This window comes from Rhinopithecus bieti, unplaced genomic scaffold (genome assembly GCF_001698545.2).
Source record: "Rhinopithecus bieti isolate Rb0 unplaced genomic scaffold, ASM169854v2 scaffold_9899, whole genome shotgun sequence".
Lineage (NCBI taxonomy): Eukaryota > Metazoa > Chordata > Mammalia > Primates > Cercopithecidae > Rhinopithecus > Rhinopithecus bieti.
Genome location: NW_016806979.1, coordinates 4,601,368 through 4,624,780, shown reverse-complemented (window position 1 = coordinate 4,624,780; position 23,413 = coordinate 4,601,368). Strand labels below are relative to the sequence as shown.

At 53.3% G+C, this 23,413-nt stretch overlaps 1 protein-coding gene and 1 long non-coding RNA gene across 6 annotated transcripts in view; one reads left to right on the top strand and one right to left on the bottom strand.

Annotated features, from left to right (window-relative positions):
• DNAH17 (dynein axonemal heavy chain 17) overlaps window positions 1–23,413 on the bottom strand; it is a 155,876-nt gene that overhangs the window by 72,594 nt on the left and 59,869 nt on the right. For 4 of the 5 annotated variants that reach the window (XM_017879371.1, XM_017879372.1, XM_017879373.1 and 1 more), the window contains 17 exons: window positions 22,154–22,402; window positions 17,770–17,892; window positions 14,884–15,231; window positions 14,697–14,788; window positions 14,143–14,269; window positions 12,606–12,758; window positions 10,256–10,381; window positions 9,961–10,068; window positions 9,093–9,224; window positions 8,532–8,692; window positions 7,604–7,760; window positions 6,308–6,412; window positions 3,453–3,610; window positions 2,549–2,687; window positions 2,183–2,410; window positions 1,672–1,809; window positions 259–391 (listed from right to left, as the gene is read on the bottom strand). In XM_017879371.1, the coding sequence (XP_017734860.1) occupies window positions 259–391; window positions 1,672–1,809; window positions 2,183–2,410; window positions 2,549–2,687; window positions 3,453–3,610; window positions 6,308–6,412; window positions 7,604–7,760; window positions 8,532–8,692; window positions 9,093–9,224; window positions 9,961–10,068; window positions 10,256–10,381; window positions 12,606–12,758; window positions 14,143–14,269; window positions 14,697–14,788; window positions 14,884–15,231; window positions 17,770–17,892; window positions 22,154–22,402 (2,677 nt within the window). The remainder of the gene's footprint in view (window positions 1–258; window positions 392–1,671; window positions 1,810–2,182; window positions 2,411–2,548; window positions 2,688–3,452; window positions 3,611–6,307; window positions 6,413–7,603; window positions 7,761–8,531; window positions 8,693–9,092; window positions 9,225–9,960; window positions 10,069–10,255; window positions 10,382–12,605; window positions 12,759–14,142; window positions 14,270–14,696; window positions 14,789–14,883; window positions 15,232–17,769; window positions 17,893–22,153; window positions 22,403–23,413) is intronic. The other variant, XM_017879374.1, reaches the window with a different exon arrangement.
• Window positions 3,141–9,565, top strand: LOC108534181 (uncharacterized). Its single transcript, XR_001886904.1, has 3 exons — window positions 3,141–3,179; window positions 4,176–4,276; window positions 8,128–9,565. It is a non-coding gene; the product is annotated as an uncharacterized LOC108534181 (long non-coding RNA).

Genomic DNA, 23,413 nt, shown 5'->3' with positions numbered 1-23,413 from the left:
TGGCCTGCCCAGGGCAGGCCTGCAGTCCTCACTGTCCCAGCTCCTGTGGCCCCCATCCCTTACCCCTCAGCCCAGGTGCCACGTGCCCACTGCTCCCCATAAACTCTGTCACCATGGTGCCACCATTGCAGGCCACGTGCCTGTGCACCCCACCCTAGGCTGGGGAGGCTGGCCTTGCACGTGGGAACGGCTCAGCACACGCTCACTGCACCGGACTGGGTGAGCCCCTGCAGCCCGTCCCGGGACCACCCTCGTTACCATCTTTCCATTCCCTGGTTGCTGGGTTGATGATGCCAAAGAGCTCGTCGCAGGTGACGGCCTTGGGGTCCAGGTCCACAGCGACCGGCTTCCTCTTCAGGTTCTGATAGGTCTTGTTGAGGGATTTGAGGACCTGGCGAAGGTGTGGGTCACTCACGTGTGACTCCATGTTCCTGGCACATCCTGCCCCACTAACCCCAGGGTCGTGGGTGAGCCTAGATGCCTTTTTTTCTTTTTCTTCCCTCAGATGGAGTTTCACTCTTGTCATCCAGGCTGGAGTGCAGTGGTGCGATCTCAGCTCACTGCGACCTCTGCCTCAGGGTTCAAGTGATTCTCCTGCCTCAGCCTCCTGAGTAGATGGGATTACAGGCGCCTGCCACCATGTCCAACTAATTTTTGTATTTTTAGTAGAGACGGGCTTTCGCCATGTTGACCAGGCTGGTCTTGAACTCTTGACCTCAGGCGATCAGCCCGCCTCGGCCTCCCAAAGTGTTGTGATTACAGGCGTGAGCCACTGCGCCCAGCCCTGGATGCCTTTTATGAACCACGAGGCTGAACCCTTCTCTGGATCAGGTTTGCTTTGGGGGCATGTAGGTGAGTTTACACCCCCCAACCATGACTGAGGTGAAGGTGGCCTGGGTGACGGGAAGCTGACTGTCCACTGTGTCTGCAGCCTGCAGAGAGCTGCTTGCCCTAGACTGTGCAAGACTCTGAAAACATTCACATTACTTTCTTCCTCATGGTACAAGTAATACGCACACACTGAAAAACCATCTAGGAAAACTCCCCATAATCCTCCATTCAGGGAAAATGAGCTTTAAAGACGCAGTTGAGGACATTTCATGTATGTGTACGTCTGAGTTTCTTTTTAGGAAACTGGGTTCATGCAGCCTCTCCCTTATAAAACATCACTTGTGGTGAGCTTTCCCGTGTGGCTGGCATTGGGGGTGCTTTTAAACAATAGTAGAAGAGTCCAGCCTGTGGGCCTGTGGCTGGACACTTGGTTGGCATGGAATCTTCCACGTCACAGACATCAGTCATATCTGCCACCACCCTCCGCATGTCACCATACTCCGGGACATGGCAGGGGACAGGAGGGCGATGGGTCAGGCTGGCCACAGGGACAGGGAGACAAGTGACTGACGTCAAGGAGAGAAGAGCAGGAAGACAAGGAGGAACAGGGAGGGAGGCCTCACCCAGGGATCAGGGATCAGGGATCAGGGGCTGTACCCACTCCTCCCCTCCTCCTCGGCCTCCAGCTTCCTCCCTGGCCCATGACTCAGGCTGGAGGGCTCCCAGGATGTACTGAGTTGGGGTCTCTGGGGTGGCGGGGAGTGATGGAGGGCTGACCCTTCGCCCCAGCCCTCCCCCACCATGCCAGATCCCTGCAGGGTCCCTGCAGGGGTGACGTACCTGAGATTTGCCACTGCCCGCGTTCCCGATGACGAACACCGAATGGCGGACCTGCAGCAGCTCCTCCAGCTGCACCACCTTCAGCACGAAGCTGTCCTCCGCCTGCAGCTTGAGCTCCACGATGCTCTGCTTGATGATCTGGGGAGACACGGATGAGGCTGGGTGAGGAATTGAAGCAGCCTTTCTTCTCACTGGGAGACTGGCGGGCCTCTTGCCCTCTGGCAGGTGGCCTTGCTCTCCAACGCACATGCCTTTGTAAGTTCTGCTGTCCATGTTGAGAGCTCACATAGCTCCACTGTGACTTCGTGCAGGGGATCGGTTTGCCCGAAGTTCCCCAACCCCAGTTGAGAGACTGACCTCCCCCAGCACTGAGAGAGTGGGGCTGGCCAGGGCCACACAGACAGCTGTGGCTCAGAGGTCTCTTTGTAGCACCGGGAAATGTGAGCGTGACACAGGTCCCCACCCGTCCAACATCAGCGGGAAGGAAGCCCCAGCGTCCAGGAGCACCAACCTTTTCAAAATTCAGGTCTCGTTTCCGAGGCACGTCCAGAGCTGGGAAGAGGTCCCCGATCAGTCCCATGAACACGGGCAGGTCGTCGGTCACAATCTTGGGGATGTTGAAATCCCTCAGCGCCCGCATCAGCACCTGGTCCTCCGCCCGGCTGGGGTCGCCCCTCTTCAGGGAGCCGGCCACCACCAGCACAGACTTGATGGCTCTCAGGCCCCAGTCGTAATGATCCTGCGGGTAGTGGGCACAGGTGGGCAGATGTGGGCTCACCTTCCCACGGCCAGCAGGCAGGTCCGGAAGCCAACCCTGGCCGCTGCCTGCATCTCAACCTCCCACCCGCACCCGCCATGAGCTCCAGGACACACACACCTGCTTCGACAGCAGCTCCTTGCACAAGGTGTACAGGGTGATGAACTTCCTGGCCAGGAGGCGGGCTTCCAGAAAGCCCTCGGCCACCAGCATAATCTCGCATATCAGTTCGAAGTCGGGGACGACCATGGCACAGGGCCTGGGGAGGTCAGCGGTGCCCGTGGGCTTCTGCCCACTCCCTCCCCCACCTACACCCCCGCCTGTCCCTCTTCACCTAGGAGAGCACACCTCGCCTGCCGGGTGGACCACAGCAGAGTGTTGAACCTTTGGGCCCTGGAACCAGGCTCCCAGCCCGCCCGCTCCCTACTTCCCTCCTCCTTCCCCATCCTCTGCTGGGTGTACCTTCAGGCCCCTCCTCAGAGCCACCCCAATCCCCCAACCCTGCCTTCCATCGCTGTGTCCCAGGTGGGGTCCTCCTACCCAGGGGGAAGACAGAGCGCTTTCTAGGAGGCCCTCACCTGCGTCATCTTGGGAGATATTTTTTTGGAGACAGTTTCACTCTTGTTGCCCAGGCTGGGGTGCAATGGCACCATCCTGGCTCACTACAACCTCCACCTCCCGGGTTCAAGCGATTCTCCTGCCTCAGCCCCCCCGAGTAGCTGCGATTACAGGCATGCACCACCATACCCAGGTAATTTTTGTATTTTTAGTACGGGACGGGGTTTCACCATCTTGACCGGCCTGGTCTCAAACTCCCAACCTCAGGTGATCCACCCTTCTCGGCCACCCAAAGTGCTGAGATTACAGGAGTGAGTTACTGCGCCCGGCCATCTTGGGAGCTTTTGATGACTTTTTCCCTCTCCAGCTTGCCCTCTGCCCCTCCCCTCTGCCCACTCCTTGGCACTGGGACGCTGCTGTGGCCGGCCTGGCTTACCACGGCATCACTTTCACCAGGGCCATATACCTGAATAAGGCTTTTAGGTTCTCAGGCAGCTCCGTGCGTCCGGCGTACCCAGGGTTCATAGTGATGAAGATACCGACAGTGGGAATGAGGCCTATGATCTCTCCCAGGAAATTGAATGTTTTTTTCTTGGCCCGAATTGCATCCTGGACACATTTTACCTGCACATTTGGAGACATAGACATGTTAGCATGGAAATGGCCAGCTTCCACAGGCCAGAGGGGCCTTCATGTATGTTATAGCATAAGGCTGTGAATTTGCAGGGGCCTCCTAGTTTCTTTTTAAAATTAAGCCTTTTATTTTTGAGAAAGTTGTAGATTCACATGTCGTGCAGGAAATAATACAGAGGGCCAGGCACAGTGGCCCATGCCTGTAATCCCAGCACTTTGGGAGGCTGAGGCTGGAGGATGATTTGAGCCCAGCCTGGCCAACATAGCAAGACCCCGTCTCAACAAAAAATACAAAAGACAGGGATTGGGGGGAAGAAAAAAATACAAAGGCAATTCTGCATACTCTGCCCCATGTCCCCTGATGGGAGCATCTTGGCTAATGACAGTGCCAGTCACAGCGGGGTGGGGGGGGTGCGACACTGAGGCCAGCATTGCTGTCACCACGGGGACTCCTATGTCCCCTCTTACAGCCATACCCACTTTCCTCTTGCCCGCTTCCCTCCCTTTGACCCCTGGCAACTGTGTCCTTTCTTTCTGTGATTTGGTCATTTCACAGATGTTATATAAGTGGAATTGTGTCGTACACCATCTTCCCAGATGGACTTTTATCACTCAGCAAAATTCTCTGGAGACGCACCCAGGCTGCTGCAGGAACCGGTAAGTATTTCAAGACCTCGTCCCTGCTGAGCGGGGTTCCACTCCCAGCCCTTTTCTGTCCTGTTACTACTTTGGCACTGATCTGTCAGAGGACTGGTTAGCGGCCACCTCCGTATCAGATGGTCTTGAAGGCCACCTGTCAGCGACGAGGTTAAACCTAGAGCTTCAGGGGCTGTTGCTTGAGGTCTCTGGAAACCTGCAGAAGGCAGCTGTGGCTCTCCAAGTCGCCACTTGAGGGAGCCCAATACTCGCGGTAAAGCTGCTCCCAGCACCTGCCTTTCCCTGTCTTCCCCACAAGAGCCAAGTCCTGGTGCCCTGGTGATCCCAGACACCCCCACGCCTAGTCTGCTGAGCGTGCAGCTCACCCCCTGGCAGGGCTGGGGCCCTTCGGAACGGCACTGCTTCCGCCTAGGCCAAGCCTCTCCTGCAGTCTCCATCGGAGTCCGTGAACATTCAGTGCCCAGAGTAGGGGCTACATCAATATTCTGGGGTTTGTTCACGGACCTCGGAGGTGCTCAGCAACTGTGCACTCCTGCGCTGCGGGCGAGGGAGAGGGTCCCCATGGCAACAGCCAGCACTGCCCATGGGTTAGGGTCCCCATTCTCTTGGCCACGTGGCCTCTGGCCCTGGGGCATGACTGGGGCAGAGGGAGCATAAGGAGAGGAGGAAGCAGCCACCCCCGGCCACCTCTAATCCCACAGGCAGACCTGTGTCACCAATGCCGTTTTACAGATTAGAAGGTGGAGGTGCAGGGAGTCCACATCACTGCCAAGCCGAGAGTCAGGGGTTAAGTTGGTGTATAAAGCAGGCTCTCGGCCGGGCACGATGGCTCACACCTGTAATCCCAGCAGGTTGGGAGGCCCAGGTGGGCGGATCACCTGAGGTCGGGAGTTCAAGACCGGCCTGACCAACATAGAGAAACCCCATCTCTATTAAAAATACAAAGTTAGCCGGGCTGGTGGTGCATGCCTGTAATCCCAGCTACTGAGGAGGCTGAGGCAGGAGAATTGCTTGAACCCGGAAGGCAGGGGTTCAGTGAGCCAAGATCGCACAATTGCACTCCAGCCTGGGCAATAAGAGTAAAACTCCGTCTCAAAAAAAAAAAACCAACCAACCAACCAAACATAAACAAACCAATAAATAAAGTAGGCTTTCCACCCAGCTTGCGGGGCTTGAGCAGCCCAGGCAGCATTCGCACGTCCACACCCCACATGCTCCTGGTCTATCCTGGCCACTAGGTCGGCCTCCGCTTACCTTAGCCCAGTGCTTGTCAACCCCGGCAGGCGTCAGGATCACCTGAGGCATTTATTTAAGATGCAGAAATGCTAATCCTAACAAGTGGGGCCCATGCTGAAGATTTTAACAAGCATGGCCCAGGCCACACCCCACTCCAAGGTCCCTGCGCCCATGTCGCCGCAGCCACCCCACTGCACGCTCTGTGCCCCGGCATGGTTGTTCCCAAAATACACGGGCACATTTCCTCCCTCCTCCTCTTCCCCCTTTCTTTCCTGCCATTCCCTTTCAGCACCTCCTATGCCCAGCTCTGCTGATACCAGTCACAAAGCACTTTGTCCTTCTTTCCTAAGCAAAATTAATTATTCTCCCACCTGTATTTCCACCTGGAATCCCTAATGAGGGGGCTCAGAGAAGCACATTTAAGTTCTAAGCCTCGCATGTTTTCTCAGCCCTTTTCTTTCTTGCATGGAGAGGAGAGGGAGCACGCTACCATACATGTAACCTGTAATCTGATTCTGTTTTTTCTTTTTTTTTTTTTTTGAGGCAGAGTCTCGCTCTGTCACCCAGACTGGAGTGCAGTTTTCAATCTGTATGCCTAACCAGGCTGCGGGACCCTGCAGGGCAGGGGCTCACTGGCACCACACCACCCTTCAGTGCTTGGAACATTGCAGACAGGCAAGGAGGGTCTATCTCAGACTATTTCTGTCTATCTCACAGAGAGGCGTGTGAGGTCATAGGAAAGTGGTCGAGCCGGTTACCCGACGTGACCCCAAGGCGGCAGGCAGGGGACTTTACCTGCACAGCAATCACAGACAAGACTTCCACCGAGATGCGATTAAACTCATCAAAGCAGCCCCAGGCTCCCGTCTGGGCTAGGCCTTTGTAGATATTTCCACAGGACTGGAAAGGGCGAGATGGAGAAAGGAAGAGCTGGGAGGGCGGCAGGGAGGGCGGGCGCTGCAGGGGCCTCCCCCTGCCTCTTCAGCTGTGTTCTCTGCCCACAGCTCGCTCAGGCCCTGGTGCAATGGGGCCTTCCGCAGGCCAGCAGGCAGGTCAGCTTACTGCCCAGGGTAACACCGTGGAGGGCTGGGTACCAGGAAGAGCCCATCCTTTCACCCTTGACCTCCACAGCTCTCCAGTCCCCAGAATGGAGGCTTCCTGGAGTCCCTAACAAGGGGTCTCAGAGAAACACATTTTAAGTTCTAAGGGCATGTTTTCTCAGCGCTTTTCTTTCTTGCATGGAGAGGAGAGGGAGTCCTCTAAGCTGGGATGGGGGCACGTCGAGCAGGCCAGAGGCTTTTCCTCAAGGCATCTGTGTCCCTTCTAGGACCCACGTGGCATCAGAAGGGCTCTTCCCATCTACCCCTGGGGTTCCAGGTGGATGATAAGCCCCTTCTAGGGAGATCCAACTTCAGATTTCACTTTTCTAAAATCCGGGAGGTGGATGTGGACTGCATGGTCTTGACAGTGAACAGGGGCTGCTGGCCCCATCATCAACCTCCGGAGGGGTCTCCCAGATGTGGAGCTCGGATCCAAGCTGGGGAGGGGAGACCCTCTGCAGGCCTAGGGTCCAAAACTCAGGGATCCATCTCCCTTACCTCCCGCTCTTGCAAGAGGCTGCTGCAGCCTGGAGCTCCAAAGTATCCCCTCCCCTGCCTGGCCTTCTGTGAACTGATGATGTCCTGTGCAGGCTCTGATGACTGACGGGCCCGGGCCCGGCCCCTGCTCCCCTCCCAAACCCACCTGGACGCTGCTTGTACCCCACCCCATGCTGAGCCATGAGGGAGGTGCTCCCCTGTGCAGAGTCCCCAGTTCCGGGGCAATCTTACAACTGAAGCTGAGAGACGGTCACCTCCAGGGCGGGGCCCGGGGCAGGACATTTGGGGCTGCGTCTGTCCACCTGGGAGTCTCTCCAGAGGGACCACCTGAGGGGGATGCCACCAGCAAGTGGGAGCCCTGGCACCTCCTCCCCAGTGTCATTCACAGGTATCCAGAGACCTGGAGCTCACTGCAGGGCCTCGGAGGTCAGGGCGCTAGGATCTGCTTCTACGTGGGGACTCTGGGTCCGTCCTCTGGACTCCGGCTGCGTACCTTGTAGTCCATCTGCTCGGAGCAGTTGAAGACGTAGACCATGGTGCCCAGGGCTCTGCCCAGATCCTTGGTCGTCTCAGTCTTACCGGTCCCAGCGGGGCCAGCGGGGGCTCCGCCCATGATGAGATGGAGGGACTGGGTCAGGGTGATATAGCACCTGCAAGTGACTGCAGGTAAGCACGTGTGCCAGTGACCCCACGGCCTCCCTTTTATTTTTTTTGAGACAGAATCTCACTCTATCACCCAGGCTGGAGTGCAGTGGTACAATCTTGGCTCACAGCAACCTCTGCCTCCTGGGTTCAAATGATTCTCCTGCCTCAGCCTCCCAAGTAGCTGGGACTACAGGCGCCCACCACCACGCCCGGCTAATTTTTGTATTTTCAGTAGAGATGGAGTTTTGCCATGTTGGCCAGGCTGGTCTCGAACTCCTGACCTCAGGTGATCTACCCGCCTCGGCCTCCCAAAGTGCTGGGATTACAGGCGTGAGCCACTGCGCCCAGCCACCACCTTCTCTTTCATTGCAGTTATTACACTTGCTCGGCCCCAGGAGACACATTGGAAGAGGGCAGAAAACCTTCAGCTGTGACAAAGGAACCATCACCGTGGGCAGAGGCAGCCCAGGTGCCTTTCCCACCTGCGGCATTTGGGGAGGTGGGCACTGCTACGAAGACCAGAGTCTGCTCGTGAAGGTCCATAAAACATGACCCCAACTCAGCAGGCCCACAGAGGGGTGGAGGAACTCTCCCAAGGCCACACAGCCAGTGCTGGAACAAGGACATGGTGGGAGAACTGAATGTGAACACACGTCCACCTGACGTAAATGCCCGGTCCCTCCCGCCTCCACAGCTGACATCCAAGTGGGACAGTTCCAAGAATCTTGGGGAAGGGACCCAAGGACACACGTGAATGACTCAGGGACAGGCCTCACCTGTCGGTGAGTGGGGTGATGACCAGCCGCGGCGTGTTGCCCAGATACTCGTAGGAATACTGGATTTGGGCATCACAGATGTTGGCAAAGCAGTGTCGCTTCTCTTCATCCCAGCGATGCCGGAGCTGGGCCTGCCAGGTGAAGGCCTGAGAACTCTCCACCTGCAGGATGAGCCAGAGCTCTTGTTGCCAAGCGGAATGTAAGAGCTGGGGCTGGCTGAGGAAGGCCAGCAAGCCTCCAAGGCTGGTCCCCGGGTGCCCAGGGAACCCTCCCTGGCCCTCTTTCCCCCTCCAGTGCCCACGTCCAACTGTATGGCCACCCTCAGTGGAATCTTGCTATGGAATGGCAGGCACTTCCAATGGGCGGGCACCGCTCCTCTGACCACTATGGGTGGCTCACCAGGGGTGAGTCCGGGCAAGGGGATTAGGAGGCAGCCGCAGCCAGCAACAGAGTCAGTGCCCCAGCAAGAGGAAGCAGCAGGGTCTGGAGTCCCTGAATGCACTGCCCTGAATCCCGTGTCCCCTTGCCCTTCCCCAGGCCCCTGGAACGGGGCGCTCGTGCCTTGGCCACGATCATTTTGGCCACCACGTCCCGCGCATGCACATCGATGGTGCAGATGGTCATGATCTTCATCCTGTCGCCAGCGTTGAGGTTCCCAATGAGAAGCGTGATGAGTACATTCAGCTGGCTAATCTGCGGGGGACAGGTGCCTTTACTGAGACGCCACAGATGCCCATGTGCACTGGGGGGTCTTGTGGCTGGGTGCCCGCGGCTGCATAGGAAACACTGCCATGCTTTTGTTTACAGTAATGAAAAACAGGAGCGCCCTCGGTAGGCCCCAGCCAGGCACTGGTTTCACCGTGATGTGGCCCTGATGGGACACTTTGGAGCCGCTAGGACGGACGTAGTAGAAGGAAATTCAAGGCCGTGAAAAAGAGTGGATAAGAAGCAAAAACAGCTGACTTTAACACCATCCAGCGAGTCTGTATATTTTTACATGTAAATCAATTATACACACACAGTGTAGCAGGTTGCATGAGGGAACATTGACAGTGTCATGCTTGGGTTGTGGAATTACGGGTAAATTCTCCTTCTTTCAAAGATGATCTTTAGTTTCTGTATTTCTAACCAAGGACTTTTTTTTTTGGTTTTGTTTTGTTTAAGACTCTCAGTAGCATTTGATGATTTTCAGGTGAGAAATCAAAGTACGTATTTCTGAAGATGTCTGTTACCCATGGGGAGAGGTGCCTGGGGCTGCAGTGCGTGGCTGTTATTTGGCCTGTGGAAACGGCGGTTTCGTGGGGCTCAGCCTCTGACAAGAAGGTGCTGCTGGTACTCACCTGGCAGGTTTCAGACGGACACATGGGGCCATGCACCTGCTTTTTAAACAAGTTTTAAAAACGTAACTAACTAAATGCTAGTAACGCACCTGCTTTTTGTTATAATCTTTGATAGCGTTTTCATATCCTTCCTCCAGCCTGGCAAACGCCAGGCCCACCTCGGTCGTCCACCAGATCTGGGTGCAAGTCAGGGCCACCTGAAAGTAGATGCCCCCCATTGCCCACGCAGTGAGCGATCGCTAGCACCCGCTAACACAGAAGTTCCTGCTGAAAGCTTAGACAGTTTTCCAGGGGACCACAGTTCACAGGGGAGCCCATGAACACAGAGAAACTTGCCCCTTATCCCAGCCACGAGGCACCGCCGAGCCCCCGCCCGCCTCAGACCTGGGCCGAGTAGTCCAGGATCCACTGCTCCCTCGGCTTCTCTTCGTAGGTCACCACGGCCTCTGGGATTTCGTGCCGGAGAGTGGAGCACATTCGGTCCAGCACTCGATTCAGCCACACTTCCACCTGGGGACGGGAGCCATGGTGACCAAATACAGCCATGTGTGCCTGCCTCTAGTTCCAATAATTTGCTTTGTTGTAAAGAAAAACGTTTGTCATCATCTTCATCCCAGGGGCAGACATGTCAAGGATTTTACAGAGCAGTAACAGTGACACATCTTTTTTTTTTTTTTTTTTTTTTTTTTAAAGATGGAGTCTTGCTCTGTCACCCAGGCTGGAGTGCAGTGGCACGATCTTGGCTCATTGCAAGGTCCACCTCCCAGGTTCACACCATTCTCCTGCCTCAGCCTCCTGAGTAGCTGGGATTACAGGCGCCTGCCACCACTCCTGGATGATTTTTTTTTTTTTTTTTTTTTTTGGTATTTTTAGTAGAGACGGGGTTTCACTGTGTTAGCCAGGATAGTCTCGATCTCCTGACCTCATGATCTGCCCACCTTGGCCTCCCAAAGTGCTGGGATTACAGGCTTGAGCCACCACGCCCGGCCACAACTTTTGTTTTTAAATTGAGATAGGATCTCGCTCTGCTGCCCTGGGCTGCCGTGCAGTGGTGCAGTCACGGCTCACTGCAGCCTCCACTTGTGGGCTCAAGTGATGCCTCCACCTCAGCCTCTCAAGCAGCTGGGACTACAGGTGTGCACCACCATACCCGGCTAGTCAAAGACTCACTTTAAAATGTGGCTGGGGCTGGGTGCAGCGGCTCACATCTGTAATCCCAGCACTTTGGGAGGCTGAGGCGGGTGGATCATCTGAGGTCAGGAGTTCAAAACCAACCTGGCCAACATGGTGAAACCTCGTCTCTACTAAAAATACAAAAATTAGCTGGGTATGATGACAGGCGCCTGTAATCCTAGCTACTCTGGAGGCTCAGACAGGAGAATCACTTGAACCTGAGAAGTGGAGGTTGCAGTGAGCCAAGATTGTGCCATTGCACTCCAGCCTGGGTGACAAGAGTGAAACTCTGTCTCAAAAACAAACAAAAACCATACCCACAAGTAACTGCTACTGGGAGAAAAAAAACCCTCAAGTGGATATGAGGGTAGATTTTTTTTTTGGAGATGAATTTTTTGGAGACTAAGTCTCGTTCTATTACCCAGACGGGAGTGTAGTGGCGTGATCTTGGCTCACTGCAACCTCTGTCTCTCAGATTCAAATGATTCTTATGCCTCAGCTTCCCACGTAGCTAGGACTACAGGTGTGTGACACCAAACCTGGTTAATTTTTGTATTTTTAGTAGAGACCATTTCGCCATGTTGGCCAGGCTGGTCTTGAACTTCTGACCTCAGATGATCTGCCCACCTCGACCTCCCAAAGTGCTGGGATTATAGGCATGAGCCACCGCGCCCAGCCAGATTTTTCCTGTTAGCTATAAGCACGGTACAGGCGGGCCTCACTGTGGTCTGCGGCTCTGTTTGTAAAGGGTAAACCCAGGAAGCAAATCTGGACAGATGCTGTCACTGCCCCACCCACCCTATCCACGTAAAGCAGGCCACGTGTGTGCTGTGCTCAGCTCTTTGAACCTCAGGTTTTCTCGAGTTGAGATTTTTTTTTTTTTTCCTACAGCTGATTTCCCTCTGCATTGTATTTTCCTCAGGCTGATGTTAAAATGGTTTCTATTGCTTGATCAATAGCTGGGTGGGGAGGGGGCAGCCCGGAAGTTTTCTGACAGCAGAAGGAGCCCGCCCTGAGCTGGGGGACACGCTTGCTGGGGAAGGAAGAGGCTGCGGGGACCACTCTGAGCGGTGGGCAGCGCAGCCGATTATTTTGGACAGGCATTGGGAATTGGTGGTTCAGAGATGTGCAGCCCCCTTCAAAGCAGTCCCTTTGGCAGGTGATAAAAAGGATTCAATGACATTAACAGGGCGGAGACAGGGTCTCACTCTGTCACCCAGGCTGGAGTGCAGTAGCGCGATCTTGGCTCACTGCAACCTCTGCCTCTCGGGTTCAAGTGATTCTCCTGCCTCAGTCTCCCAAACAGGGCTTTTCTCCCATCCTTTCCCCTCCCCTTTCTCCCTAAGGATACACTTGTGCTATATGGGTAAGGCTGTGCTAGAAATTCTATGAAGAGGTCAGTCCCTTAAGCGTTTTCTAGAGAGGCAGAGGAGAGGAGCAGGGGCGGGCTGGCAGCTGCACAGAGTGGTGGTTCTCCGGATGTCGCTGTCTGAGGGCATGTGCCCCAGACACAGCTGCGCCCTTGTCCTGAGTTCCCTGCGTGGCATGCCCACACACTCACCTGCCCCGAGAGGTCGCATTCCTGATCAAAAACCATGTACTCGTCCTCCTTGCTGTACATTCCCAGGCCCACCTTGAGAGGTTTGTCATTGGCATCGAGCTGGAACTTTAGCTTACACAGGCTATCGAAGAGTTTGGACAGGTGGCGGCTCACCTGGGTGGAGGGGAAAAGCCGGAATTATGCAACGGGGGATTTGAAAGGCACGTGCATGGCTCAGGCTTTCCATGGGTGGTCTCAGGCATTGTTCTTTTTGGAGTATACTCCCCATCTTTGATCAACGTTAACTAAACATGGCTAACTCAACAAAAGGAACCAGCGAAGACTGCTCTGAGTCAGGACACAGAAACCAGGCCAAGAACCGCAGTCCTTCTAAGCCAAATATCCATTCTGGAAGATTTCTTTTCGGCCGGGCACGGTGGCTCACACTTGTAATCCCAGCACTTTGTGAGGCCAAGGCAGGTGAATCACGTGAGGTCAGGAGTTCGAGACCAGCCTGACCAACATGGAGAAACCCCATCTCTACTAAAAATACGAAATTAGTTGGGCATGATGGCACATGCCTATAATCCCAGCTACTTGGGAGGTTGAGGCAGGAGAATCACTTGAACCTGGGAGGTGGAGGTTGTGGTGAGCCGAGATTGCGCCATTGCACTCCAGCCTGGGCAACAAGAACAAAACTCCATCTCAAAAAAGATTTCTTCTTTTTGAGAAGGTTCTGTCCCACGTTCCAAGCCACACACTCAGTCTATTCTTGCATATCCCTTCTTCTTGTGTATCCTCTAACCTTATGGTCAAAATAAAATACAGGCACTTTCCCTTCCCCTAATTTTTTTTTTTTTTTGAGACAGAGTCTCCCTCTGTCACCCAGGCTAGAGTGCAGTGGAGTGATCTTGGCTCACTGCAACCTCTGCCTCTCAGGCTCAAGCAATTCTCATGCCACAGCCTCCTGAGTAGCTGGGATTACAGGTGCGTGCCACCATGCCTGGTTATTTTTTGTATTTTTAGTAGAAATGGGGTATCACCATGTTGACCAGGCTGGTCTCAAACTCCTGACCTCCAGTGATCTGCCTGCCTGGGCCTCCCAAAGTGCTGGGATTCCAGGTGTGAGCCACCGCGCCCGACCTCTCTTCTCTTTTAGAAGAGCCTCAAGGAGGCACCTGTTCCTTGCTCTTGGGACCCTGAGATCTACTAGCTGATTGGAGGATGACCCACTGAGAGGTGTGCCTTTCGCAAACAGTGTCTTACTAGGCCTCTGGCATATGACCCATTTTCTAGAAGGGGAAAATGAGGTACAGAGAGGCAAATTAACTTCTCCAAAGCCTGGCCAAGTGCAGAGCAGGATGTGAGATGAGTCCTGCCACGTTTCTGCCATGGCTGGGGACCGTAGGAGAGCTTCTGGTGCAGAGGGCCTCCTGGAGATGATAGAGCACATCCAGGGACACTGTTACCCCATCCTAGGGCAGTTCAGGTAGAGGTGCCCGCCTGGGGTCTGCCATGATGTTGGCTTAAACTCCAGAATGCAGGGGGCCCCGCCTACCTCCACAGGGTCATTGCCATTGGAGAGAATGTCCAGGAGGTCAGCCGAGGAGACAAAATAGAACCTGGGGAAAGCCAGTCTCTTGGTCTCTAAATACTCTGACAAAGCTTTTTCACAGATGGCCAAGCTGGGAGGAAGGAAGGAGAGGAGGCCGGTGACCCCACTCTGTAGGGATGTCTGCCACCTACCCTGTCGGCGCAGGGAACTGGTCATCCTGGAGATGCCTGGACTGCTGTTCACTGGCCCGGTTTAATTCAGAACCTCCTAGCAGAGGCTCTCATTTCTTTGCCATCCCCTGACCTTGTGGGCACTCCTAGGCAGGAGGGAGCCTCATTTATTCTCTGGGTCACTGCTTCCTTCAGGGCCAAGGCATTGTGTGGCAGGATGAGGCCGTGGAGCGCATGCTCCCCAGGGAAAGGGAATAGATTAACCCGGGACCTGTGGTTTTGCCCTGTGCTGGCCAGCGGGCCGCACAAGACTTAGGTTCCCTCAGACTTAAGACTTAGGGAATCAGCACCACTGCCTCCCCTGGTCTGGACAGGTGTGAGCCCCACCTCTTCTTCAGAGCCTCCAGTTTATCGTAGAGGCCGGGTTTGCTGGTGGCTTCCACCACGTTGGGTGTTTTTACTGCATCTTCCATCAAGGCCTGGGAAGAGAAGGGGATCGTCAAGGCATTAGGGACCCCGTTTTGTCCAACACAGTCATTTCTGGAATGCGTGGGAGCCACCAGGCTGTGCTCACCTTGAATTCCTGGTCGATGTCATCAAAGCGCTGGGAGTCCTCCGGGAGCTGGGCGCGGATGTCTTCGGAGCCGATGAAGATGCTCTCCAGGTGGCTCCAGGTTCGCTGGACCTCAAACCAGATGGAGATGACGGAGTCCGCCATGGACAGCTTCTGCTGCCAGCTCGTCACCTCCTTCAGGAAGTGGGCCAGGTACTTGGACGTCATCAGGTTCTGCAGCTGTACCTGGTTGTCCTCCAGCGTCTCCACCAGCACCTCGTTGGACTTGAGCATCATGGTGCCCGTCCGCGGGTGCGGCTCGTGCTCGAATTCCATCATGCTCCAGGTACTGTCCAGGGCTTTCAGCACCTTTTGGGGGAAGAGAAAAATAAGGTCACTGAGCATTTGGCCTGCAAAGCTCAGGCAGGACCCAGAGTTCCCAGGACGTAGACTGAAGCTCCATGATCAGAAAGCAAAAAGACTCAAACCAGCGTATTCACAGGAGCCAAAGGCAGATCCAACCTGAACCTTCCTACCCCGATGACGGATGAATGTGATATCTGTCCATATAATGGAACATAAGCCACTAACGGAATGAGGTACAGACACCTGCCACAATGCGGATAAACCTGAAGACCTTAGGCTGAAAGAAGCCACACGCACAGACCACGTAGCACATGCGAAGGAGTTCAGATTGTGCCACCCCAAAATATGCCATCCTGCAATTGATGATTTCGAGTCAGAGGCACTTGAAGGGCAGCAGATGCAGGAATCTCTGAGCCTCATGCTGTTCCTGGGAAGCAGGAGATGCAATTCCCAGGTGAATGATGCTCTTCTGATACCAGAATGAAACGATCATTCTCATCACGAGGATGTGAAGTCAAGATGGCAAGAATCCTGTCCGCTCAGAACTTGTTAGAATAGCTCTCGCCTTCCAGCCTCTCACACAGATTACTTTAAGTGTTCAATACTAACTGCATTAGAGGCAGGAAAGTCTTCCTTTCCCCCCGTACCACAGAAAACTTGGATTAAATAATTTGCATACTTTTCTCCTCTTGGTTTGTCTTACGTCAATGGAATTCTCAGACCTAGCTGGGAAAAACTCTAAAAGCATAGAGAGAAAGTGCTGCCTCCTCTACGTACGTATGATGCCGTTCCTATGAAAGTGTGGAAGAGGGGGATCTATACAGGGGGAAAGTGGATTAGTGGTTGCCTAGAGCTGGAGATGGGGACACATGAGAAGAAAGGGGTAGGGGATGATGGCTAAAGGATGTGGGTTTCTTTGAGGTGATGAAAATATTCTAAAGTGTGTTAATTCTATTTTTATTTTTAAAAAATTATAATTTTTTTTAGGGGCAGGGTCCAGCCCAGGCTGGAGTGTAGCAGCATGATCACAGCTCACTGCAGCCTCCATCTCCTGGGCTCAAGTAATCCTCCAACTTCAGCCTCCCAAGTAGCTAGGACTATACGTGTGTGTCACCATGTGCCCTGCTAATTGTTTTTTTTTTTTTTTTTTTTTTTTAGATGGAGTCTCACTTTGTCACCCAGGCTGGAGTGCAGTGGCATGATCTCAGCTCACTACAATTTCCACCTCCCAGGTTCAAGCGATTCTCCCTCCTCAGCCTCCCAAAGCGCTGGGATTACAGGCACGCACCCCCACGCCTGGCTAATTTTTGTATTTTTAGTAGAGACGGGGTTTCACCATGTTGGCCAGGCTGGTCTCAATCTCCTGACCTTGTGACCCACCCACCTTGGCCTCCCAAAGTGTTGGAAATACAAACATGAGCCATCGCGCCCGGTCCCCAGCTAATTTTTTTAAGTTCATTTTTTTGTAGAGATGGCGTCTGCCTGTGTTGCCCAGGCTGGCCTTGTCTTGAATTCCTGGACTCGAGCGATCCTCCTGCCTCCCAAAGTGCTGGGATTATAGGCATGAGCCCCCACCCTCTGCTGTTTAGTATGTGCTGATTACACACTTGTACCTCTGCTAAAAGTCATTGTACACTTTAAACAGGTGAACTGTATGGTATGTGAATTATATCTAATAAAGGTTTTTTTTTTTTTTTTTTTTTTTTTTAAGCAAGCCAAAATGTGACAATTCAAACTCACAAAACAGGCTGAGGAGAGAGATTTGAACTGCAAAAGGAGTTTTCCTGGATGCTGGAACTGCCAGTAACTAGTGGCACATTACAAGTTCAGGTACCAGCTGGGGGCCATCCCCCACCCATCCCCGACCCTCCCCTCAGCTCAGAGTCAGAGGAAAGAACTGACGTCTGTGGAGGAGTCAGACGGGACCACAGACGAGGATGCTGGAGGCAAAGGAAATGAGAATTCTGGTTGTTTACAAAATGTCCCAAACTATTGCGTGTATGGGGTGGGCAGAGTTACAGCCAGGAATTGGGTTTCCTAAGAAAAATTCCGGAAGTAGGCTGGCACGGTGGCTCACGCCTGTAATCCCAGCACTTTGGGAGGCCGAGGTGAGCGGGTCAGTTGAGGTCAGGAACTCGAGACCAGCCTGGCCAACATGGTGAAACCCTGTCTCTACTACAAGTATGAAAATTAGCTGGGCACGGTGGCGCAGGCCTGTAGTCCCAGCTACTTGGGAGGCTGAGGCAGGAGAAATTGCTTGAATTCGGGAGGTGGAGGTTGTGGTGAGCCAAGATAATGCCACTGCACTCCAGCCTGGGCAACAGAGAGACATTCTATCTCAAAAATAATAAAAAATAAATAGATTCCAGAAGTATTTTTAAAGATTTGTCACGGGTTGGGTAAGAAAGGCCCCCCAGACTTCCCTTGAGTGCCATGGGGCTGCGGGACCCATATGAACGAGACCTCCCTAGGTGCTCCCAGTACAGGGGCAGTTTCAGGCTGATCCCACGTGGCACAGACAACGCTGCCAGCACCGCCTACCTTTTCCATGCCAGACTCCTTCACAGCCTTGTCCACGATGTTGCGGACCTCATCCTCGTAACTGTGGAGGTTCAGCTGCAATAAATCTGCCAGGGTTGTCTCTTCTGACATTTTAAATTTCACCTAAGGGAAAAACCAGGCATGATTCATTTCAGGTCATTTGGACTCTGAAGTGGGCAGACGTCACCCTCCTTCACGGAGAGCCACTGCCAGGGCGCGATCCTGGGCTGCTGGAGGGAGGGAGGCGAGCTCTACACTGCCATTTTCAGCTCTGGGACTGAAGGAGGTGACTTCTCCAAGCCTCACCTTCCTTCCCTGTAAAACCGCATAATAGCAGAACCCACCCGCACTGGGCGGAATTGTGGCCCCTCCAAAATTCACGTCTACCCAGAACCTTCGCATGTCACCTTATTTGGAAATAGGGTCTTTGCAGATACTAAGGATCTTGAGGTGAGTTCATCCTGGATTTTCCAGTGACACATAAATCCAGGGCCAAGTGTCCTCATGACAGGAAGGAGAGGGAGATCTGAGTCACACAGGAAACAGGGCCTTGTGGAGACTGAAGCAGAGACGGGCGTGATGCAGCCACAGGCCAAGGAATGCCTGGAGTCCCCAGAAGCTGGAGGAGGCAGGAAGGACCCTCCCCCAGAGTCTTTAGAGGGAGTGCAGCCTGCTGACACCCTGATTTCAGAGTCCTGGCCTCCAGCACTGTGACAGAACACATAACACAGGTCTGATTTTTTTTTTTTTTGAGTCGGAGTCTTGCTCTGTCACCCGGGCTGGAGTGCAGTGGCGTGATCTCGGCTCACTGGAACCTTTACCTCCCTGGTTCAAGTGATTCTTTTGCCTCAGCCTCCCAAGTAGTTGGGACTAGAAGTATGTACCCCACACCCAGCTAATTTTTGTATTTTTAGTAGAGACGTGGTTTCACCAAGTTGGACAGGCTGGTCTCAAACTCATGAACTCAAGTGATCCACCTGCCTCAGCCTCCCAAAGTGCTGGGATTACAGGCGTGAGCCACCGCGCCCCCAGTTAGGTCTGTTTGAAGCCTCCTAGTTTGTGGTCCTTTGTCATGGCAGCCCCAGGAAGCGAATCCACCACCTCTGGCAGCTGCTGCATTCCTAATAGGCAAAGCACTCTGTGGTGGTGGCCGAGTCACAGGTACTGTTACTCTAGCACCAACACACCAGGTACTTGCCAAGTGCCACCACTTCCCAAATCGCTTCCACATCCCTTGTCTAATATTCTTCTTGATGTCACATAGTCAGACATTTCTGAGCATCGATTCTGAGCCCACCGTGGAATTTTAACCAATGACGGAACCTCGCATCTCTAATCACATTTGGGGACATATCCACCCGAGGCTCACCAAGACCTCAGCTGTGCCCAGCTCCTTTCATGGAGATACTTAGCTGGTTTATCACCGCCCAAGCGTCTCTCCCAGGGTACCTGGATGGGGCACATGAGCCTGTTGCCAGGCATCTGGGAAATCTTTTGTCTCAACACACGAGAGGCACCCCCAGGGACTGGCTCCCAGACACCCGGACACACAAATTCCTGGGGAGCAAGCGGGTGCCCCTGTGCCCTCAGGGTGGCCTGCATAACTGGGTTTGCTTTTCCCTCCTTAGGCCTAGGGAGCAGCAGAAGGGCTCTGGACAGTGTGGTAGGGGTGGAGCGGGAGCGTCTAATGCTCCTCCTAGGTGGGTGCCCTCCTGGGCTGGCCAGGACCTAATAAGAGATGGAGAGAACAATTTGGCCCCATTCTCCTACTTCCTGCAGAGGTAGGGATCTCTTGGGAAGCCGTGGGTTAAGCTTTCCCACCACGCAGGCTTTGGGCCACGCTGCCCTTGGTCCTTGGGGTACGTTCTCACCGTTCTTGCATTCTTTCATGCTGAGCCCCATCCCAGCCTTTCTGCTTGCCTTCACAGTTCTCACTCCCAAGGCCCAAGCCAAACTTCATACTCACTCAGAGCTTTTCCTTCCCTTCCCACCCCTTGAAGGTGGTGCCCTCCTCTAGGTCTCGGGATCATCACTGAGTATCTCCTGCGCTTGGCATTTAAACCTGATATCGAAGGTTGGCAGAATTTGCCACCAAAATACACCACTTTGGCTTAAGGGTTATTTTGAGATGAAGGCAGTTGAGAAGAAGCAGATACAAGAGAAGCTCTCTGCCCTCCCCCTATTTGCCTACAAGCAGGAAATAAATTTGCCAAGGAGTCCCACCGCCCCCTCTACCAAGAACGATAGAAGTTAATCAATAGAGGCCAGGTGCAGTGGCTCACACCTGTAATCCCAGCACTTTGGGAGACCAAGGCGGGTGGATCACCTGAGGTCAGGAGTTTGAGACCAGCTTGCCCAAGGTGAAACCCTGTCTCTACTAAAAATACAAAAAAAAATCAGCCAGGTGTGGTGGTATGTGCCTACAATCCCAGCTACTCAAGAGGCTGAATCAGGAGAATCACTTGAATCTGGGAGGTCAAGGTTGCAGTGAGCCGAGATTGTGCCACTGCACTCCAGCCTGGGCAACAGAGTGAGACTCCATCTCAAAAAAAAAAAGTTACCTGATGGAGACAGCTTTAGCCCCTTATCAGCCCAGAGGAATGGGAGGAATCTACACAACACACCTTGCTGAAGCTCACCTCATCCTGCTGTAAAACAAAAATAAAATCCTAAGCCCCTGAACAAATTGAATGAACCCCTGTCTCTGCTAGAGGCGTTCCTAAGTAAACCTGAAAAAGGAGTTCAGGCCATGATGGGAAGGGGGTTGGAAGACAGGCCTCATTATATCCCCCTCCCTTTGGGATTCAGGCACAGCTGACCATTAACATCCACACATCGATCCTAAGACTGACCAAACAGAATGTTTGTAGCAACATGATATATCACACGACAGATAGCAGGCCCTGAAAGAAATCGCAGTATTTTACCCCAAAATATGTTCCTTTGACATAGTTTGAAATAGTCCTGCAAAGCTGTCTCTTGTAGGGGAAATCTACATTCTGTAGAGAATCCCCTTTGTCTTTCTTGGTCTTTTCTCATTTTGTTTTTTTTTTTTTGAGATGAAATTTTGCTCTGTCACCCAGGCTAGAGTGCAGTGGCATGATCTCGGCTCACTGCAACCTCCGCCTCCCAGGTTCAAGCGATTCTCCTGCCTCAGTCATTCAAGTAGCTGGGATTACAGGTGTGTGCTACCACACTCGGCTGATTTTTGTATTTTTAGTAGGGATGGAGTTTTGCCATGTTGGCCAGGCTGGTCTCAAACTCTCGGCCTCAGGTGAGCCACCTGCCTCAGCCTCCCAAAATGCTGGGATTACAGATGTGAGCCACTGTGCCCGGCTTTCCTCTAATTAATCTGTCTCTCATCAGTCTAATTTACAGGGGCCCCAGCCAGGGAACCTAAGATGGAGAGAGGGAAAAATAAACTCCCCCCCCCGCCCCCGCAATTGCCTGTACTATTATTTCTTGGCTTCCTTGAGAGCAGAGGCCATGTCTGCTTTCTCTCTGTGTCCTTTGCAGCTAGGTGGGGCCTCTGCAGTGTAGCTGCTTCAAGTAGTTTTGTTCAGTGTTTGCTGAGAGTGGGGAGTGTTCCTGTTAGCCTTCTGGAGGGGTCAAGGCCAGTGCCGGCCACTGCGGGATATTCCTGGAAAGATTCAGGTGCTAAGACTCTGAGTTCCTGGGGTCATGAGGACCCCAGTGAAGCTGCCCATTTGCCCCAAACTCCCTGAGTCTTATGAACATGCAGCCTACAACCAGAACTGCCTACCTACTTTGCAGGGCCCAGTGCAAAATGAAAATGCAGGAGCTCCCGTTGGAAAATTACTAAGAATTGGCCGGGCGCGGTGGCTCACGCCTGGAATCCCAGCACTCTGGGAGGCCAAGGCGGGCGAATCACGAGGTCAGGAGTTCGAGACCAGCCTGGCCAATATGGTGAAACCCCGTCTCTACTAAAAATACCAAAAAAAAAAAAAAAAAATTAGCCAGGTGTAGTGGCGGGCGCCTGTAGTCCCAGCTACTCGGGAGGCTGAGGCAGGAGAATCGCTTGAACCCGGGAGGCGGAGGTTGCAGTGAGCTGAGATTGCGCCACTGCACTCCAGCCTGGTGACAGAGCGAGACTGTCTCAAAAAAAAAAAAAAAAAAAAAGAAATTACTAAGAATTTTGACATGGTGAAGTTGAGATGGTAAATGGAGCCTGCCCCACCACCCCCAACCAACATAGAGCCCTGTGTGACTGCACAGGTCACTTGTGCACGAAGCCAGCCCTGCCCACACTGACTTTACCACCATCGGGCCCTGATCACCTTGGCTAGGCAGCTCAGGACAGCCTATCCTGCAGCAGGGCTGGTCACCAGGGGCGGTCCCCTCCGCCCACCATGGCACGTGGTACCTGGGTGGCCTGCATGAGCTGCTGCCAGTGGCGTTCCCGAATGGCAGGGTTCTGCAGCTCGCTCACGGCACGCAGGGACGTGATCATGTTCTTCACGGTGTTGTCGAGCCCCACAAAGGCATCCCAGGTTTTCATCTCCTTGTCCAAAGACCTCACATCTTTGGCAAACTTCTTACAATCTATGTCCATCTGCTCAACGTTGATATCTTTCCACTTGGTGGTCTTCCAGTCCTCGATGCTGGTATTTACCTGAACAAAAACACCCAGTTTCTCCTTTCATTCTTGTCAAGGAGGATTCAGGAAGACAACCCTCTTACCTCTCTGCACTTACTCGCAGGGAGCAAAGCCCAATGAGGAATATTTAGAATGAATACCAGAGATCATTAAAATGATTGGATACAAGAAAAAACAACTGTGGCATCATAAAAGGTAAGATTTAAAAGTTAACAGTTGGCTGGGCATGGTGGCTCATGTCTATAATCCCAGCACTTTGGGAGGCCGAGGTGAGCAGATCACCTGAGGTCAGGAGTTCAAGACCAGCCTGACCAACATGGTGAAATCCCGTCTGTACTAAAAATACAAAAATTAGCCAGGTGTGGTGGTGCACGCCTGTAATCCCAGATACTTGGGAGGCTGAGACAGGAGAATCACTTAATCCTGGGAGACGAGGGTTGCAGTGAGCTGAGATCGTGCCACTGCACTTCAGCTGGGTGACAGAGTGAGACTCCGTCTCAAAAATAAATAAATAAAAACAAAAGCAGTTAAAAGGCATTTTAGCAAAAGCCTGTGTCAGGGCCCTGCTGTTGCTGGCCAGGACCCAGTTTTCTTTCACTTCTCAGTATGTCCACGTAGCTTGTCTTGGCCCATGAAAGGTGAGTGATGCCTGACAATACCCAGCTTGGTGTTCCCCTTGCCTGCCTTGGCAATCACGAAGGGGCATTGCTGATCCACAGCCTGCACTGTGGAACTAGTCCTTGACAGGTAACTTCCCAGGGAACAACTGCTTGGAACTACAGTATGCACTTTGCATGAATGAGAAATACACTTTTGTTCAGTACACAGAGATCTGTGGGGCTGTTACTGCACAGTAACCCAGCTTCCACTGATAAGAATATAACAGGGCCGGGCGTGGTGGCTCACGCCTGTAATCCCAGCACTTCCGCAGACCGAGGCGGGCGGATCACAAGGTCAGGAGATCAAGACCATCCTGGCTAACACAGTGAAACCCCGTCTCTACTAAAAATACAAAAAAAAAAAAAA